This window comes from Perognathus longimembris, chromosome 23 (genome assembly GCF_023159225.1).
Source record: "Perognathus longimembris pacificus isolate PPM17 chromosome 23, ASM2315922v1, whole genome shotgun sequence".
NCBI classification, from domain to species: Eukaryota; Metazoa; Chordata; class Mammalia; order Rodentia; family Heteromyidae; genus Perognathus; species Perognathus longimembris.
Window position 1 is genome coordinate 10,762,249 of NC_063183.1, and position 15,347 is coordinate 10,777,595.

At 48.7% G+C, this 15,347-nt stretch overlaps 1 protein-coding gene across 2 annotated transcripts in view; it reads right to left on the reverse strand.

Moving 5' to 3' along the window:
- Snx29 (sorting nexin 29) overlaps window positions 1–15,347 on the reverse strand; it is a 226,508-nt gene that overhangs the window by 33,292 nt on the left and 177,869 nt on the right. For both annotated transcript variants that reach the window (XM_048332417.1, XM_048332416.1), the window contains exon 18: window positions 14,948–15,029. In XM_048332417.1, coding sequence (XP_048188374.1) covers window positions 14,948–15,029 — 82 coding nt within the window. The remainder of the gene's footprint in view (window positions 1–14,947; window positions 15,030–15,347) is intronic.

Consider the following 15,347-nt stretch of genomic DNA (forward strand, 5'->3'; position numbering starts at 1 on the left):
CATACAGCCTACGACTCAGCTCAGTTGACAGCTGCTCCCCATAAAGGCCCAGTGCCTGGCACAGGAGCCCCTCTGTACTCTGCCTCCTTGCCCCCTACCATACCCAACCCCCCACTTCACAGTGGCCTAGGCCCCAGCTCTCTCCCCAAGAGACACAGGTAAGTGTCCTGGGGCAATGGTCATCACCCCTCCAGCACTGCCCACTGCACGGGCACCTTGTGGGCTCATCAAGGCTAGAGACAGTGAGGGCAAAGAAAGAGAAAGAAGAGCCCAAAGAAAAACAGGAACAGGAGCAGGGAAAAAGAAGAACGTAACATCCATTCTGGCTCTGGTAAAACAAGACAGGATTTCAGTAGCATGAGAAAGAGAGAAGAGAAAGGACAGAGTGAGGGTGAGAGGGAAGGAAAGAGAGAGAGAGAGAGAGAGAGAGAGAGAGAGAGAGAGAGAAGAGAAAGAGAGAGAGTGAGTGAGTTTGGGACTTGCTGCCAGCCCAGCTTGCACTCTGAGCTGGAACACACACACTGCCTTTCAGAATTTCAGGTCTGACGCTTTCCTTCCACATACTGTGAGATGCCAGGTCTGTACTGGGCCACTGAAAATACTCCAGCTTAGCCCTCAAGTTCACAGGCAGGGGACACAAGTCCCAGAGAAGGGAAAGGACACAGCCCAGGCTGCCTGGCAGTGCCCAGCTGTGTCCCTGCAGGTTAGGGCCAGGCACCCTTGAGAGTCTTTCCAAGCGTTTGTCATCTACATCACAAACTAGGCAGGCATGTGAGCAGCCAAGAGGGCCGCTGCCTATCTGAGCAACAGAGGCAACTTCCTGAAATGGCACCTGGCAGGGAGGAAAGCACCCAGGTGCCCACCCCCCACTTCCTCAGGCAGCCGCACACCTTGCACCCAGAAATGTCACACGTCACACTTATCCCAAGCTGTCACCTTCTCCTTGTACTAAAAATGGTGCCGTGTTTCTGCCTCCATTCCTTCCCTTCTCTCTGAATAGAAACACTCATCTGTGCACGCCTTAACCCGCCGCCTCGCTGGGCCCAGGGGAGGGGCACAGCCCTCACTTGTGCTGGTGCGGCTCCCTTCAGAAAAATCAACTTTGAATGACGCCTGCATCACCAAGACAAAACTTCCTGGTCCATGAGGGGCCCTGATGGAATGCCACAGAGCCCTGTTCCTTATGGACTTATCGGCCACCCCTGAACAAACAAGGTAGTTCTGAAAGCCACCACCCCCAGTGACCAGCAGCATGTTGTACAACTGGGGGCTGCCGATGGCTGCATCCCGCCTGGGGGACCTAGTGGGGTAGGGCAAGGCTAAAGGATGTCCTCAGCACAGGTGGTCGGCTCTGTGCCGGAAGCCCCCAGGACCACGTGACAGCAATAGCCTAAGGCACAGTGTCATTCCAGTCAGGCTGTGTGGCACAAAGCCAGACTCCCATGCCAGAGCCTGCATCTTCCCCATGCAGCTGCCAGAATTCTTTGCAGTTGAGGAAGACATTGAGGGAGGGGGGGTATGTAAACTAGCATTTTCATTGTCCTGAAATTCTGGGACCCAGGAGACATCCACAGTATTTATAAGGGTGCAAGAAACTAAAAACATCCCAAGCCCCCTGGACCCAGCTCTCACTGGACATGTGCCCAGTACTGCTGAGGAAAGCCCCTGGCCTGTGCTCACTGGCCATCAGCTCGATGAGTGGGATCTTTCACTATGCTGGAGAAAAAGTAGTTCAGAATTTTAGGAGGTAGATGTAAGGCAAAAATGTGCTTCTGCCCTGGGCATTCATTCACTACCCTGGCTGCTGGTTGGCACTTGGAAAGCCTCATGGATGCTACCTGTGCTGGTCTCCATGGGGAAGGGGAAGGAAAAGGAGAAGGAGCTGGGGGTGGGGGGAAGGGACAAGAGAAAGGAGAGAGAGGAAGAACATAACATTCTCTTTAACTCTTTAACAATACAAGGTCCCAGCTCCCACCAGTCCTAAGTCCTCCACTGGGCCTGGGACAGCAGCTGGTGCAAGGTCACCCTCCTAGGACACAACCAAGTCACAGCCCACCCTCCTGTTTATACACAGTAACACTAGCACCAAAGACACCCAGTGGTGCCTCCCTGAGCCCTGGGGCATACTTTATTCTTTTTTGGTGGTTGAGGGGCACAGAGGAGTCCTGCTGGTTGGCTCAGGCCTGGGGCTTGTCCCTGTTCCAATTTGCTCATGACACTGCAAGCCCAATGGGATGGCCTGCCCCAGCTCTCCTGGGGTTGGTGGGCTGCTCCATGGGGCAGTCCTAGGAGGACCTGGCTTTGCAGGGCCATCACAAGGCTGCGATGGGGGTGGGTGGATGTCTATACACAATGCACTGGCCCTGAGATGGTACAGAAAGGAGGGTGAGCCTCTCTCCTCACCCCACACACCCTGTTTGCATGCTGTCAGGTGTGAGGCTCTCCCTGGGGGCTCTAGATCAGCCACTCTCTCCAGGGCATAGAGAAAGGAAAATGCTGCAAATGCTCCATTCAGCCATCCCAGCTATCTTCATTTCCATTTGCAGACAGGGAAATGGAAGCCCAAAGAGGTCACAAAAGTTGTCCAGGACCACACAGGGGAAGTTGGTGACAGAATGCCTGACTCAAACTTTTGCTCCCCAGCATGTCAAATGAATGCCCTAACACCCATCAACCTAGGCTGGCCTGGGAATGTGGGGGAGGTAATCGCAGCATGGGGGCCTCAGAAGAGGGGCAGGCAGCTGGGTGCTGGTGGCTCATGCCTGTAGCCCTAGGTACTCAGGAGGTTGAGGTCTGAGGATCATGGCTCATGCCAGCCCAGACAGGAAAAATCTGTGGGACCTTTATCTCTAATTACCCACCAGAACACAGGAAGTGGCACTGTGGTTCAAAGTGGTTGAGTACTAGCCGTGAGCAAAAGAGCTCAGGGACAGTGCCCAGGTCCTGAGTTCAAGCCCCACAACGGACAGAAAAAGAAAAATAGGGCCAGGAGACAGGCCCTAGCCAAGGACAGTGGCCTTAAGTCAGTGCCAACATCAGGAACAACACTAGCTGAAATAGGAATCCAAAGAGAGGGGGACCAGGATTGTTAGGCATTCTTTGTTTGGTTTCCTTGACAATTCTGTGCAAGGACTGGTTTCTTAAAGAACTGGAAAATTGAATGCGGCCTTAGTCTAGGACTGTCTAAGGACCATGGTCTAGTTAGTGAACATTAAAAAGAAATGTCTTGAGACATTTCTTTTCCTTTTCTCTTTTTTTATCTTCAAAAGCTTCTGAGACCTATGGTTAACCAAGCGGTCACAGATATCCTTGCTCTTAGAGGGGGCAGACCTGCGCAGTGTCCAAAAGCAACAGGAACAAGTGTGAGGTTCCAGAAGCATGGGGTGGGGATAGTCTGCTTGCTGTTTGTTATAACATAAATCTAAAAAGCCCCCCTAAGGGCTCCCACAATTAAGGTTAATTCTCCCGTGTGGTATTATTAGGATGTGCAGCCTTAGTCAGCACAGTGGCTCATGCCTGTAATGCCAGCTATCCAAGAGGTGGAAAGCCAAGAGGATTGCTATTTGAAGACAACCCAGGCAAAAAGTCAATGAGGCACCACCCATCTCAATCAATAAACCAGGTGTGGTAGAGCATGCCTGTCATCCCAGCTACACCAGAGACTGCAGACCAGGAAAAAATGTGAGACTGCAAAAAAAAAAAATAAATAAAGCTAAAAGGGTGGAGGGTATGGCTTAAGTGACAGAGTACCCTCAAAAGGAATAATACTGAGACCCTGGCCCCTTCCTTCCTCCTTCCTTCCAGGCCATGAGGTGAGAACAGGTGACCTTGTGGCTCCAGCCAAAGGTGTGGGGGGAGGGGGGTGTCACAACTCGGAGGACACAGGGGGAGAGGGGCACCTCCAACCCCTGCTCTTGACTCTCTGAAGGAAGAGTTTTTATGCGATCAAGTCTGACTTTGCTCAACTCAGGGAGAAAACTTGCCCTTTACGTAACACGGACAGACCCACACTTTCTGAAACTTTTTGCCAAAGGTCAATCATTGTTTTTCCCAGCGAGAATGAGTCTGGTTTGCTTTATTTTTTTTTATGGGTTCCATCAAAGTTACATTTTTTTCATTATACGATGGAGCTGGGGGCATCATCCACACACTGTAAATCAATAACTTCAACATTTAAAAAAACCCAGAAACCCATCCCAGAGGAAACAGCACAAAGAAATCACAATCTAATAATTTACTCTCCTCTCCACCGAGCCCCAGGCCCAGGTGATGGGTATGTCTGGGGGCCAGCAAGATGCACACCCGCAGGGAAGGGCCCTGGCCTCACCCTCATTGCCCCTCCAGCCTGGTGTGGGCACCACTGCCCCTAGTAGGTTGGCTAACAGGTGACCAGGCCACACAGATGGATAAGGCATTCTGCTTCCCCACACTCTGCACACTCACTTGGCACTGGTGGAAATCACCATAGTCAGAGCCACAATGGCCATGTATTTAGTATGGGATCTACAGCAGGCACCACAGAGAGCTCTTTACCGTGGCTCGCCTTGGTCAGCTCCGGTCCATCCTTAGAACCCTCAGTTCACAGGAGAATAGGCCGAGGCTCAGAGGTGCTGCTCTGGCTGAGGTCGCAGCTCTCAGAGCAGAGCTTGGGGTGGCTGACCAAGGAGGGCCAGTGCCAAGCCATCGGGTCCCCTGTTTTGCAGCAGAGGCAGCGCCATCAGAGCCACATGTCCCCCGATGGTGCCCGGGCCTTCACAATCGCTATCCTAAACCTCCTGTGGGAGACACTGCTCCCACACTGCAGATGGAGAAAGCAGGGCGCATGCAGGTTAGTGAACACCAATGGCCACAGGGCCACAGGGCGAGAAAGCACTACTAGGGTCAAGACTGGAATCATCTTTCTACTGTAGAGTCTGTGCCCTTTCCATGGTACCTCACTGCCACCTCTCCTACAACCACAAATCCATCTACATAAATACTAAACTCTAAAAACACACAAAATACTAAAATACACAACAGGGCTAAAAAACATGGCTGCTCATGACAGTGAGAAATTAAGGGGGGACAGGGTGAGTGGGGTGGAGAATAACCTAAATGCCAGCTAAAAAGAACAACCAGCTGGGTACTTAATGGCAACCAGCCTGTAATGCTAGATCTTTGGGAAGTAGAGTGGGAGAATCACAGTTCTAGAGCAGCTGGAACAAAGATGACAAGACCCCCATCTCAATCAATCGATGGGACATGGTGACACACACCTGAGATAGAGAGGATCACAGTTCCAGGGCAGCCTAGGCTTTTAAAAATTAAACCAACAACAACAGCCTTCAAGAAACCTCATCTCAACAAGAAAAGCTGGGTATGGTGTGACACACCTGTCATCCCAGATATGACAAGAGGCATCAATAAGAGGCTCATACACCCAGCAAAGAGCAAGACCTTATCTAAAAAATAACCAGCATGATAAAGGGTTCAAGTAGTAGAGCACCTGTCTAGCAAACAAGCAGCTCTGTGTTCAAACCCCACTACTACATAAATAATACATAAATTGAAGAATCTGGATGGAGTGGCTGTGGTAAAGTGCTAGAGGAGAATAACTTGGTCACAAGTTTATTTTAAGTTAAGAAGAGGACACAAAAGTTCTTAGATGAGACGATACTATCTAAAGAGAAAATAGCAATGGGAAAAACTAGAAGGCGATGCAACTGGGATTCTTTGTGCTGGGATTGGAATCATCTGCCTTCTTTTTGACTTGTCTTTATCTTCCAGATTTTCTATAATGAGTGTGTACTTCTAGCATTTATAAAAAGCACATAGCGGTCCATGCCTGTCATCCCAGCTCTGAGAGAAGGGTGAAGAAGAGGAATGTGGATCAGGCCAGCCTAGGCAAAACAAGACCCTGGCCCCAAAATAACTGAAGGGCTAGAGGCTCGAGGGATAGAGCATCTGCCTAGGGAGCCTGGGGCCTTGAGGTCAACCCCCAATGATAAAACAAAAACAAAAAAAACCCTCTTCTTTTTTTAAAAAAAATACTGTAGAAAGTAAACTGGCCACTCTCAGCCAGTCTTGAGTCCTGTTTATTACCATTCTGGAACAGACTCATACTCTGAGTTCTGATTAAGGGTAAATTTAAACCTTTCAAATATCCAACTGATTTTTTTAGGTGAATAATTGCATTTTATACTAAATTTATTTGCAGCTCAAATATGCTCCAAACCTTGTTTTGATTACTTGTTTAGGGAAAGAGTAACATTAGAAATGCCTAAGAACTACATTTGCATGATGGATGATGAGACAGGAATTACAGTAGGGGAAATAAAAAGAAATGGAAAAACCAAACATCCCTGAATACCTAATGGCACCGCTGAATGTCAAGCCCGCTCCTGCACTTACACGTAACACCCAGCAAGCCCTGCTCCCTGCTCCTCGGCCCCCAGCATCCTCACAAGCAGAATGCCCATGTGGCTATGGAGGCTACAGCCTGGTGTAGGGCTGCAGCGCGTGAGCGAGCGGGGCTGCGCGGGGCACGGCTGCCGGCCTGCAGTCCACATGTCTCATCTGATTTTACTGAGCAGCTGTTTTGGAGCTTGCCTTCCCAGGGTCCTGTCTCCTAACTCATGAGTTAGCGGGCTACTTTCTGGGTCTCTCCAATCAGGGGACCCTCTTCAGGGATACACATTGGGCCTCTGTGCTAACAGAAGCCGGCACAGAGAAACCCTGTTGTTGAAAATCAGCCAAGACAACTCCAATCTCTCCCTGCTGTGATGTTTTCTCCACGCAGCCTGTCCTGGTTTCAGGCACGGCTTGGTCCCCTGAAACGGATTCATTCTTCATCTGGTTTCTGTAGACATCTACATTTGGTCTAGATTTTTCTACTTACTTTCCTATGCTAGCATATGTGTTTTAATTATTTTAGATGGGCCCAAACTATAAATTCTCCTTAGTTATTACCTGGGTTTCTTTCTACTTTGTCACAAGATAGTGAGCTTACACAAACTGACATACAAGGCCTGCAGTATCTTCTTTAATGGCTGCGTAATTCGTCCCCACCTTCTCAGGTTTTTCTGTGGTGGGTGAGCACTGCCTGTGGTGGTACATTATGTTACATTCCACCAGGTAGCTCAGACGCCACCTGCAGGTCCCCTTGCGTGACGCACCATGGCTCCTGGCTCCTTATCACCAGGGAGGATGTGTGATGCTTGCCACCCCATCGCTTCTGAGCAGCTATCAGCACCACAGCATGGCCCGCTGTCAGTCCCTCCCCCATGAGCACAGCATGCCCAGCTAAAGGTGGCCTCTTCCTCCCAGATGCTGGCAGAGACCATGTGGAACACAGCCACAGCTAACCCGGGAATGGGAAATAGACACGCAATAACCCTATTGTTGTAAGCTGCGAGGAGTGTGTGTTAAACAACAAACTAACATTTACGAGATCCACCCACAGTGTTGCATGAGTTATAGATCTCCAGGCTCCATGCTGTCCAGAATTCCAGTGAATAAATGGACCCCAATGTATTTGTCCTGTCCCCTGTGGACAGGGGTGCATGGCTTCTATTTTGCACTTTTGCTATTTTGTAGCTGATTAATATTAGCTTTCCTTTGCTGACTAACTCAATGGTGACAAGAACCTAGCTGTTCCTATGGAGCAACTATCATCATCATAACCATCACTACAACCAATAATCATCACCATCACTAATCATCATGGTCACCATCATCACTACCATCATCACTATCACCAATCATTATGGCCATTGCAGTCATCATCAACATCTTCACATCACCAATCACTACCATCACCAATCATCATCATCACTAATCATCATGGCCACCATCACCATAATCATCACTATCATCACATCACCATCACCAATCATTATGGTCACCATCATCATCACCAATCATCACTAACCATCATCAATCATTACCACTGCCATCATCACCATCATAAATCATCACAGATCATCAGCATCACCATCATAAATCGTCAGAAATCACAAATCACCATCATCAATCATCATCACTCACCACCATCACCACTTATCACCATCACCAATTATCATGGTCACCATCATCACCATCAGGGAGAACATAGAACTAGAAGGCTTCCAGCCCGAGGTCCGCAGCTCTACTCTGCTATCACTAGCTGCATTATCTAGGGTGGGGTAATGCACCTATCTCACCTCGTCTCACCAACCTGTCAACAGAATGAAAATGCTTTCCCTTATGAAGTGGGAGTGAAGAACCCAAATCTGGAGACTCAGTAAATATCTCAGGCCTATGCATCTGTCTCTATTCACAAGGGGTCAATGCAAATATGGGGGCGGGAGAGACAGGCTTAGTGCCAACTTAATGTGACAGTTCATTGTGCAACTTCCTTTAGCTAATGCCCATGCTTGTTTCCCCAAATCCTGCCCCCAGGTGCCCTGCCCTATATCTGTCTCCTGTCATCTTGGCCAAGTCAGACCTGCAACATCCCAACCCCAGAACTGAAGCCTTGTCCCCCATTTCCACCGTCCTGAGCACTAATGCTCACACTATTCTCTGAGACCCCAGTGGGTCTCTCGGCCCCTGAAAAGCAGCCTCAACACAGCTGCCAACTTGAGCTGCCTCTTCCAACTCCAGACAGCCAAGCAGTCTGGCAGACTCTCGCTCTGATGGGAAACCTGGCACAGAGCTGGGATTCACAGCTTCTCAGGACAAGGCTGCCAGCAAAGCAACGCGAAGGAGATAACCTTTCAAGGTGGGCTGGAAATGCTTTGCTGTGTGTGGAAGAGGTAGAGAAGGGATCAGAAGCTTAAAGCAACAGCACCACCCTGTCTGCCTCATTAGGAGACCCAGGCTCCTCCAAGCCTTGCTCAGGAAGACAGGAACCAAAGGGTCCTAGCCCTCTTGGTGTCACGTGGCAGTGGCCCAAAGATCAACCAGAAGAAAGCTCAGCCAAGCCAGGGGAGGTATTCAGTCCCCAACACACAAGGATGTTTCTTTAAACCCAGAAATAAAATAGTTATTATCCCCAGGCTGCAGGCCCTGGGAAAGCATTTGTCACATAAACATAAGCCGCAGGAGCCAACATCTGAGCAGCTACTGCCGGCCTACAAACAGCTCCTGCAGACAGGCTGCCTCCCGCAACCCCAGGTCAGCATAGCTGAGTGACAGCAGCCCCACCATTCTGGAAGCTTCCGTGCCAGCTCAAGTCTTTCAGTTCCATAGACACTTTAACAGCAAGGAGGTTAGTGAGTCCCTGCTGCAAGGGACAGGGTCAAATGTGGCCCATAGTGGGCCATGAGAAAGGGTCTCCTGTTTCTGAATATTGGGGTCAGCACTCAGTAAGACCACCCTGCCCTTGAGACACTATGCTCATGCCATCTTCCTTACAGCAAGCAGTCAATGGCCCAGATTGGACTCTGTGGTTTCTGACTATATCCCCAACCACCAGAGGGCTAGATGGCTGCATAAACACAGAGAGCTGGATAGGTAGACAGATAAATGAGTCACTACTTATTTCTGTCCAACTTCCACTCACTTGTTTCTACTCTGTCCTGTGAGCACTAGGAGTATAGGAAGATCCTGGACATAAGGCAGGGGAGTAAGAGATGATGACACTTTAGCACTGGGTGGCCGTGGCCATGTTATTTACTATAAGTTCTGTACATCACTGTGTCTACCTCTCAATGAGAAAGCATGGCTACAGAATCTTGGGGTCCTTGTGATAGAAAAGCAAAATAATACACAATACTTAAACAGCACAACCACAGGCTCCTTTCTTCCTAAGGTTTTGGAGATCAGGAAGCAAAAGAGCACATTAAAATATATACCTCATAAACCAAATGAAAAGATCAGCAAAGTCTGAAACCTATATGACAGGGTGACTATCAGAGGACCCCTAGAAGGGATAAGGAAGTGAGAGATACAGCAGAACAGAAAAGAACATTACAGGTAGGTCAGAAAATAAAAATGAAAATGGCAAATTAAAGCAGAGATGTGTGCTCAACCTCTGGCACAAGAAGGAAAACATGCATTCACAAATCAAGGAAATGTATTTTTCCCCTATCAAGTTGGTAAGATTTTGAAGATTGACACTACCGCATGTTGGCAAGAACACAAGGACAAAAGTGCTCTGTCACCTTGTGATTAGAAACCTGTTCTGCCCTCGGGCCTATGGGAAAAAAAAATATATGTATATAAATATGCTTTTCACCACGGCAAACTCACTTCTGTTTAATCCCACATAAATACTTACAGTAAGTACAAAAAAACCCATACCAGGAAAAGTCTGGCAGTTTTGTTTGCAGGAAACAAAGTACCCCTCACCCAGGACACTTGTGCAAACAAGGATCCTCCTCTAAACTAGGAAACTATACACAGACACTTAGAGTAAGGAGAGGACTATGTGCAGAAGAGGAAGGCAGGTGTCACGTGATCCACAAGGATGGAGCAGAACAAAGCCAGGATAGCCTTTAGTGGGGCCACATGGAGTGCAGCCATTTTCAACACAGTAGTTTTGCTTTCCCAGGAAGATTAAGTAAAAATCTGAAGCCATCCAGGTGTATCACAATTAGGTGTGAGGAGGTGCTCTCATTTCCTCATGTGGATCAATGACTCCATCCTTTTGTGCTTACCTCCTTTCTTTCCCCTTTCCCTCCCCCTCTGCTCAGCACAGCTCTATACTGCTTAGGCAAAAAGACAGAGCCTAAGAGAATGGACCCCTGGAGCCTTTAGAAGCCATCATAGGAAAAAGGATGAAAGAAAAGTTAAGAAGCACAAAGCCTCAAGTGGAAAACACCTCCTCTTCTACATCACCTGAAGGCCACACAGCCTGTGATCCATTATTGATAGGAAGAATGGATTTCTCTTCTCTTCTCTACTCTCTCTCCCTCTCTCTGTTACACACACACACACACACACACACACACACACACACACACACACGTGCGCGCACGCACATACGCATCTGCCTGACTAAACAAAATAACTTCCTGGGTGGCAAGATCCCTGTCCCCCTTTGTGGGTGCTCAAATGCTGAGCTAGTATTTCAGGAGACCACCTTTCCTACCAGTCAGTGGGGGACATGAAGCTATTCCACAAGAAAGGCTTTGCTGAAACAAAGGAGACCTCATTCTCTATGAATGGAAACTGTCCCAGAGACTGCATTTGATGGCTGAAGTCTCACACAGACAGTAACTTCAACTGTACTTCCACCATAGATATAATATATATATATAGAGAGAGAGAGAGAAAGAGAGAGAGAGAGCGGTGGGGGGACCTAAAGGCTGTACTATTTCATGCCAACTGAGTGGTTGCAATCGTTACTCAAGAAACAGACAGGTGGGATTGTTTCAAGGTCTAACTCGATTGTATAGCAGCACCAAACATAAATCTCAAACTTGGTTGGAAGGTGGTCTATTGGGAGAGTAAGTTCAAACACTTGCAAAGATATAAGCTTGACATTTCTTGATTAACACAGATGTCAAACTGTTAGAAAATGCAACCATGTCCATGAAAAAGCTAGAGAGTATAAGCAAGACTAGGAGGAGCAGACAGCATTTCCTTTTGTTCCCATCTTATTTGTTGCTGTTTCCTGCTCCTGTGTGGTGAGCTCCTGCTGGCAGCCAAGCATAGCAGCCCAGCAGCTAAGAAATACTCAGATGAGAACATCTCTGGATGCCAGTTACATCCATTCTGAAAACTGCTCAAATGCTGCTAATGCTGCGGCCTCTGACTTGCAGTGGGTGGGTGGAGCCCACCTCAGGCCCCTCAGGACACAGGCATACAAGCTTTTCTTTTCTTTTTGTGCTGGTCCTGGCTTGAACTCAGAGATTGAGTATGGTCTCTCAGTATTTTTGCTCAAGGCTAGTGCTCTATCACTTGAGCCACAACTCCAGTTCCCATTTTTATTTTTTGGAAATTCATTGACAAAAAAAGAGTCCCACAGACTCTCCTGCATGTGCTAGTTGAAGTTCAATCCTCAGATCTTGGCCTCTTGAGTAACTAGGATTACAGGCATGAGTCACTGGTGCCTGGCAAGCCTTCTTTTTAAATAGGTTGCATTCAGTCTTGTCAGTGGACAATCCTTCTTACTAGAATTCTCTTTGCCTACTGTAATTGTAGAGCTCTCCCACAACACAAGTGCTGAGAGTTGTGCTGCCAGCGAATCAGCTCTGTTTCTTGGCACTGGGGAGTATGGTTCCTACACCATCCCTCAAGGCAGGTTTTCTGGACCCCTGACATGGCTCGTGCAGTCTCTCCTGAGGGAGTGGCCCTGGAGGACCTCCCAGGGCCTCCCTGCTGGGAACCAGCACCAGCTTGCATCTTCTACCTCAGGCCCTGCTCTGTGGTTTGGTGGACTTCACACTAATGTGAGTACTGCAGAGGATCCATCAGTAATATAGAAAATTCCAGGTTGGCTGCAGGTTTGCCTGGCACCTGTCATCTCAGGAACACTGTGGGGGTGGGGGGGGGGTTGTCCATGGGACAAACCCATGCCAGGAAGTCTGACATCTCCATCAGGAGGATGCTGGCCCCATTTGCTTCTGGGAAAGCTCAAGTCTACCCCTAGGTGGTAATGCTGGGTCTTCAAACGGGTTGCAATTGCTATTGCAATTGCTGAAGCTGGGACAGAGTACAGCGAGCGTGCCCTTGTTGCCTCGCTCATAAAACTGGGGTGGGGGGGGGGAGCTGAGAGGAGGTAGAGAGTCTCCCCTCCCAGCTTCGTGCCAGGGCTGAAGCAGCTCATGTTCACAACACACACAAACCAGAGACCGGACGCTGTGGCTTCTGTTTCTTACTGTCACTATTAATTTTTAATCTATTCATCTTTTTCAGAGTACCACCCTTCCCTCAGAGCTGTTTTCACTAGTATCTGGTATTTTGCTTCACGCTGACTCACTTGCTTTTTACTTTAAAAATCTCTTTCTGAAGAGAACTGTCTGTCACCATGGAGAATGGAAAAATAGAATTTTGTCTTAACTGTGAGGCCAGTGCAAAAAATAAGCACAATGACAACAACAACGTAAAGTCAAGCCTGATGCGGGCCTCCTGCATCTCCTAAGAGGAAATATGGGAGCCCCAAATGCCTCACACATTTGAATCCACCAGGCAACACCTCCCAGCTCTCCCACGCTCGAATAAGACCATTTGTGTTGTCACTGTTCTAGGGGTTTGGGATATAAAGGGAAAGACAAAGAAGAGGAGATCTAGAAATCTGGCATCGCTAATTCTTCTAAGCATCATGAACACGTGGACTCGCCTGCCACTTGTTAAGGTGGTAAGGGTCTAGGTTGAACACATCCACAAAAGGGCCAGACTTTATAGAGCCAGACTCTAGCTCCTCTGGCCATTAGGTTTAAGTGACATTCACAAATGTGCTTCTGTCTGAGAAGCACAGCGATTGCTGGGGGAGGCAGGACCTGCACATGGGTGTCTGCTGAGGGCTATATGTGTTTAATCTCCCAACAGTTTTACAAGTGTTATCACTTGCATTTTACAGATGTAGAAACTGGGTTTACCTGAGGCCATGGATTTAAACCATACGTCCTTTTTTCACCACTCTGTTCTCTGGGGAGAGGATCTTGACAGCTGAGAATATTTCTCCATAGCGTCTCTCCTACTAAGGAAAATGCCAACAAACCCTGGCTTTTCACAGAGTCCAGAACAAAATTTCATGAAAATTATTGTAATTCAAAAAGACAAGTAAGGTGGCTCACACCTATAGTCCCAGCCATAAAGGAAGTAGAAATCGAGAGGATTAAAGTGTAAGATCTGCCCCAGGTGAAACTACATTTCAACACATAAGCCAAGTATAGTGGTGTAAATCTATCTATAATCCTGGCCACACTGGAGCTATAGGTAAGAGGATCAGAGCCTAAGGCTGGACACAAATAAAAGTAGGAGACCCTACCTGAAAAATACACACACACACACACACACACACACAGTGGAAGCAGAAAAGCAGTTGAGAGTCTGCTAAACCAGCAGTTCCAGACTGCATGGACACAGCAAGCAATCAGGATCCACAGTAAGAAAGGGAAAGACCAGAGGAGAAGCAGGCAGCAAGGAAAGAGGCATCAGAAAGTCAGAGAGAAGACAAGCCAAGCTCCCCCTAGGGGTATTTACTGCCTCTGTTTGTCAAGCTGCTGCTGCCCTTCTTTTAAAAAGCAGAGCCTGGCTTAGCATGCTGTTACACACCCAAAGTCCCAGCACCCAAAGGCAGAAGCAGGAAGATCCCCAAGTATTAGGCTAGCCTGAGCTACATAGTGAGACCATATCTCAAAAACTCCCTGAAAGGAAGCACAGCCTGGATTTCATTTGGGGCACCACATCTCTCCACTGTCAGGCATGTGACTAGGTGAATTCAACACCAATCCCAGCTCCAGCTAGGGTCACATGGGCCAGTCAGAGAAGCCCATAGCCCAGCTCTAAGGCTCAGGGAGGGACTTGAGATCCATGACAGACCAGCCAGCCTGGTCAGCACTGAAGGCATCTCATCAGGCTGGCCCTGCTGGGGGACCATCCATCAGCCCACAGGTAGGAAGTCAAGAACAAAGACACACGTCAGCCACAGCTTCCTGATCTGTCCAGACCTGACTGCAGCGCCAGCATGCCTGAAGCCTGACCCACCACCAGCTTTTCACTCAAATCCCCACTTTTTCTCAAGCAGCCCAAGCAGCCTGAGCTTGTACAGGATGCACATGAGGAAGTCCTGCCCAGTTCCTCCAGCATGACTGACTGACAGCTACCCACAGCTTCCTCCTATGCTGGACAGCTCCCACCGCTGAGAGGGCTCCAGGGCTTAGCAGACAAATGGTGCGCCCAGCCCCAATGAGAGCTATCCACAACTTCCTCCTGTGCTAGACAGCTCCCACCACTGAGAGGCGGGGCTCCAAGGCCTAGCAGACAAATGGTGCACCCAGCCCCAGGGAGGTCGTGTTCCTGAAGAGCAGGCACTCACCTGATACACGTGGAATGCATTCGCTGCTTTGCCACGGAGAAACACAGATGGGATCCAGACATTGATCAGTGCCCGGTTGGATCTGCACAGGAGACAGAGTGTAGGGTTGATTACTTTTAATCATAAGCAACAACATCGGCAGGACACAACTCTGTCCCTAAGAAGCATTCTGCCCAGCAATCTATACAGCACGCAGTCAGACAGGGACAAGCTTAAATCTTACCACTCGGCCTCCTGAGACTACCCTGAGGGACTTGAGTCACACAGTCACTTGTATGGTTTAAATGCACATGTGCATCTTCTTCTACGGCAGACAGCACACAGTGACCCCCTCAGTTTCTGCGGCAGTCCATAGAGCACACTGGCCCCCTCACTGCACTGACCTCACTCACAGAGGTCT